At 43.5% G+C, this 5,000-nt stretch overlaps 2 protein-coding genes across 5 annotated transcripts in view; one reads left to right on the top strand and one right to left on the bottom strand.

Moving 5' to 3' along the window:
- xcr1a.1 (chemokine (C motif) receptor 1a, duplicate 1) overlaps positions 1 to 27 on the bottom strand; it is a 2,742-nt gene extending 2,715 nt beyond the window's left edge. Inside the window, exon 1 of the mRNA XM_035415255.1 lies at positions 1 to 27. This exon is cut by the window's left edge and continues 95 nt beyond it. The gene's annotated coding sequence lies outside the window, so the exon portion shown is untranslated.
- Positions 28 to 2,047: 2,020 nt separating this feature from the next.
- The window catches only part of fyco1a (FYVE and coiled-coil domain autophagy adaptor 1a), a 25,740-nt gene continuing 22,787 nt past the window's right edge, over positions 2,048 to 5,000 (top strand). For 3 of the 4 annotated variants that reach the window (XM_035415058.1, XM_035415060.1, XM_035415061.1), the window contains exons 1-2: positions 2,048 to 2,150; positions 4,093 to 4,194. In XM_035415058.1, coding sequence (XP_035270949.1) covers positions 4,146 to 4,194 — 49 coding nt within the window. In that variant the 5' untranslated portion in view covers positions 2,048 to 2,150; positions 4,093 to 4,145. Of the gene's footprint in view, positions 2,151 to 4,064; positions 4,195 to 5,000 lie in introns of all 4 variants that reach the window. The other variant, XM_035415059.1, reaches the window with a different exon arrangement.

A 5,000-nucleotide genomic window follows, 5' to 3' on the forward strand; every position in this document is an offset into this window, starting at 1 on the left:
ATGTTGTTTAGGTGAGGTTTCGCTTCCTCTCGTGCTGAAAGAGGAATCGGATCGAGATCACAGGAAAGGGCAGACGATGCCTCATTAAATAAACAAATAAACGTATGCTATAGGGTTTTTTTCCCCTTATTGAGGGATGACAGGTGTGCCAACTTGGTGAGGCCACATGCCCCATACCCATACAGCACTGACAGTTTGTGGCACTTTTCAGGGTTTCCTACAGAAATAACCACAATGACCACAGACTCTCAGCCCTTAAAAACATTCATTTCTGTACCTTCTGTACCACATTTTAACAGTCATCATTTCTAAACAACACCACAAGTCCACGTAATAAAGCCCCCCAACTTATGGAATTTTGTATTTTTTCATCCATATTCTTCTTCTTCTTCCTCCATCATCATCATTAGCTCCAGGCCCACAAAGAATATGTCGCCCCATTGGATATTTTGGTACATTAGCCAATAAAAGCACCAGATACACTCGCAAAATTGAAATAGATAGAAGTGTGCACGTTTAAAACAACACAACTTTGTAGTTTTCCCCAGAACTGCAATGCTCCTTGCCAAACTTGCCAAAACATGTTTTTAAAATCACATGCTTTGAAGTTCATGGATCTAGTAGAATTTAAGACTGCACAAATAATGTACAAAGCAAGAAATAATTTACTCCCTGGCAACATACAAAAAATGTTCTCAGACAGAGAGGGGGGTTATAACTTAAGAGAAAAGTTTAATCTAAATAAACATTGTGTTTGTACTACTCTGAAGAGCACGTGCATTTAATTTTGTGGGGTGAATTTGTGGAATGGTCTAGATGTTGAACTCAAGCAAAGTATAAATATAAACCAGTTCAAGAAGATGTACAAAAAAATTAGTTTTGAGAGGTACAGGGATGTGGATTGAGGAAGGAGCCTTGTTTCTCTCAGGACTGAGACTCTCCTTGTTAATGATGTTTTTGTTGTTGTTGTTTTTTTTCTATGTGATTGTTGGGACATGCTGGATGGGCACCTGCACGATGGTTATGTATGTGTAAATGTGATAAACAAAAGGTAATTATTCAAGTTATATTTGATAAAAACTAAGGTAAATATTTAAGTTGTATATGATGGACTTGAAGGTAATTATTTATGTGTATATATGATAAACAGGAAGTTCACCATTTAAGTTATAGAAAGGGGGTAGGACCATATAAGTGTATTCTTCTTCCTACTCCTTTTCGGACATGTAATATTTATTTATTTTGTTTATGTTGAATTTGCTTTACATGTTTACTGTTCATTTTATCGGTCATTCTTTTTTTGTATGTGATTGTTTTCTTACATATTATCTGTTACATGTTCGAAATAAATCTATTCAATTCAAATTCTGTTTTGGTCGAATGATGCCTATTGAAAAGTTTCTGTCAACCGTGCAATCCCTGTGAGCACAAACCCGAATATAGACGGGATCTAGATCGTCTAGAGGGGTGGAAATTTAAGTTGACATAACCTTTTCCGTTTATGTCAAAACATTATGTCAACTTAGCCATACTTCAGCTCAGGCTCTACTCAGGTATTACCTGGTAGTGTCTTCGTCGGCTAGAAAACGTTCACATTTCCAACCAAATGTAGCCTATTTTTCACCGAACGTCTATGGTACATATAGCCTACAGTTTAAATATGGAAAAAAATTGCATCACTGCATAATAAAATAGGGTATACATCTAAAATGCACGCCTTGCGGATTTAATACTATGGCTAAACTTGTTGGTCGGATCAGATCTCAGCACTGTCCTATTTCAGAACCTCGGATTGACAGCTGCACGGCGAAAAAATAGTCATATGACTCCTGTGTTTACTTTGCAACATCTTGCAACCAAACTAGTCTATGCCTGTTTTTCTCCGAGTACTTGTACGCCAGTGACAGATCCTGGAGCAGATTACCTTGTCCTCATACACATAACAAAAGGGAATCTTAAAAAGACAACAACTGATCCAGAGCCTGCGGTGGAGGAAGACATTTTTTAAACGGCTCCGAAGCGGATAATTCCCCAGTTCCCGAAGTCAATTGGGTGAACAGCTGTCACTCGTAGTGTTTAACGCCCCCTTTCGCAACAAGTTAGTGTGTGATTGTAAACTACCTCAACTACCCAGGATCACCCATTTTTAAGTATGTCCAAAGTTTATTTTCTGTGTTTTCATACTGTTGTCTGGTTGCGTTTCTCTCTGTATCGTGTTGGCATGTGTCGTCATTTAATGTTTACGAGCAATTGCACGTTTTTCCTTACATTCAAGAAACTGGTCTGTTGGGCATGTCACAATTGTTCTTGATGTGACTTTTGTGCTACTCCCTCAAATGTGCATACTTGAATTTCTCTGTTAAATTGTGTGAATCGTGTATTTAAATTAGATCGGTAAATTAAAATGAAACCATTCTTCAATGTAGCCTAGGCTATGTTTGCAAGCCTATTGTTAAATGGGAGTTAGCTAGCGCTGCGTTATTTAAGTAATGGATAGTTAGCGGTTGGTTCCTAAATAGAAGATAAGAGCACTAAATAATGAGCTATACATAAGTGACATTTTAAATGGGTCGGTAGCTAATCAACTTCGGCAGCAAGCATTCTGAGTTTTAAGGTGTAACGTCTGGTTAGTTTGTTATTTTACGTATGAACTTCCTATAAGAACACGGCGAGTGGGCTGGCTAGGCTACTTCAGCCAGCGAGACACCGCTCTCAATCCTGGGAAGTTTGACCTAAACTAAATGCTGATGTTGACTACCAGAGTGCGAATCTGTGCAGGCAAATGCGGCGAAACTGATTCGTGGTTAGTTATTTCTCTACCAACATCCCCATTCCCTGGTAACCACGTTTCACAGCTCCACTGGTGCCGCATCATTTTGTGGTCGGACAAGTGTGTGTCAATCAAGTTGAGGAACAGATATCAACATTGACGCACGAGATGGTTGACGTCACGGGCGGACTGGGAGTGGGGGGTGTGCAGGGGCAGGGGGTAGCAGAAGGAGGTATATTTCAACCGCCAGGTTGAGCTGCTACAGGAGTCCGCAACCTTGAACCTGGCTCTGCCGCTTTTTTGTTTTCACTTTAAAACCAGACGCACAGAACAGAATCATTGAATTCAGAAGCAATAAAACCACGCCGGCGTAGGCCTACTTTACACCCGTTAAATGCTAAATCACGAAGCAGCTGTACCCCTCTATCTCTCGCTTTAATTATAGACGCCCTGGGTTAGTCCTTAAAATAACTGTTAGTTATTATAGTTGTTACCGATTAGTTTGCATGTGGTAAAGGCCAGTTACTTTTGGGGAAAAGTGTAGGTACTTCGGAATTGGGTGAGTCATTACTAATGTTTCAAGGTATGGAGTCATAGACTATATAAACCCAAGCCACCAAAAAGAGCAAATCTTGTAATAGGCTCCCTTAAATTGAAATTATCTCAGTAATTGTGAGACCAGACTTACAGCTCTGGTTTCTTACAGTCTCCAAGGAAACGTGACTGTTTTTATGCGTCTGTCTCAATCGTTTATTTTATTTATGATGTTTTGTGAAGTTTTGAAGTTAAAAAAAAAAAAAAACCTCACAAGTCAGCACACTGACAGCAATCGTAGAACGAACCGGCTTTCTCCAAATCCTGCATAGTTTTGCATCAGGTTTCTCAGTGGCTAAAATGGGGAATAAGTGATCGAAACTTTATTATGTTACTTTTGGAGCTGCAAATTATCCAAATCATGAAAAACAACCCCAGCCTCTCTCTCTCTCTCTCTCTCTCTCTCTCTCTCTCTCTCTAATGCAGTGTGTGTGTGTGTGTGCGCGCGTATGTCTCTCTTTCTCTCTCTCTCTAATGCAGTGTGTGTGTCTTTCTCTCTCTCTCTCTCTCTCTAATGCAGTGTGTGTGTGTGTGCATATGTGTGTGTGTCTCTCTCTCTCTCTCTCTCTCTCTCTCTAATGCAGTGTGTGTGCGTGTGTCTCTCTCTCTCTCTCTAATGCAGTGTGTGTCTCTCTCTCTCTCTCTCTCTCTAATGCAGTGTGTGTGTCTCTCTCTCTCTCTCTCTCTCTCTCTAATGCAGTGTGTGTGTGTGTGATTCTCTGACTCAGCACAGTCTGTGTGCCCCGGGCGAGCCCCCTGCTTCCGGTGGCTGAGCCGCACCATGGCTGCTGGAGAGGGCCAGCTACAGAGGATTATCAGGGATCTGCAGGGTACGCTGCGCCATTGTGTGTGTGTGTGTGTGTGTGTGTGTGTGTGAGAAAGAGAGAGACCGAGAGAGGGAGGGAGAGAGAGAGAGAGAGAGAGAGAGAGAGAGCATGCACATGTGAGCAAGAGAGAGAAAAAATAGGGGGACAGAGAGGGAGAAAGAAAGTGAATGGCAGTGAGATATAGATAGATAGAGAGAGAGAAAGAGGAGGGGGTGGAGTGGCTCGGATGCGACCCTGGCTCTTGGATCCACAGTTTTTGGAGAGCGACGGCAGGCTTCAGTAGGGGTGCTTCTCTCCGGTGGGGGAAGGGGGGGTAGTGAGGGAGGAGGGCGGGGGCGGGGGGCGGGAGTGCCCCGGGGCCTGGGAGCCCGGAGCAGAGCAGATATGCAGAGGGAGGGGTACAGCCTGCCCCTCTCACTGCCCCACCCGTCCCGCGTGGCCTTCCTGTTCCTGCGCCAGCTGAAAGGTATGTGCCTTACAGAGCCCTTAAGGGCCTTAGACCAGGCCTTACAGAGCCCTTAAGGGCCTTAGACCAGGCCTTACAGAGCCCTTAAGGGCCTTAGACCAGGCCTTACAGAGCCCTTAAGGGCCTTAGACCAGGCCTTACAGAGCCCTTAAGGGCCTTAGACCAGGCTTTACAGAGCCCTTAAGGGCCTTAGACCAGGCCTTACAGAGCCCTCAAGGGCCTTAGACCAGGCCTTACAGAGCCCTCAAGGGCCTTAGACCAGGCTTTACAGAGCCCTTAAGGGCCTTAGACCAGGCCTTACAGAGCCCTTAAGGGCCTTAGACCAGGCCTTACAGAGCCCTTA

Source organism: Anguilla anguilla, chromosome 4 (assembly GCF_013347855.1).
Source record: "Anguilla anguilla isolate fAngAng1 chromosome 4, fAngAng1.pri, whole genome shotgun sequence".
NCBI lineage: Eukaryota > Metazoa > Chordata > Actinopteri > Anguilliformes > Anguillidae > Anguilla > Anguilla anguilla.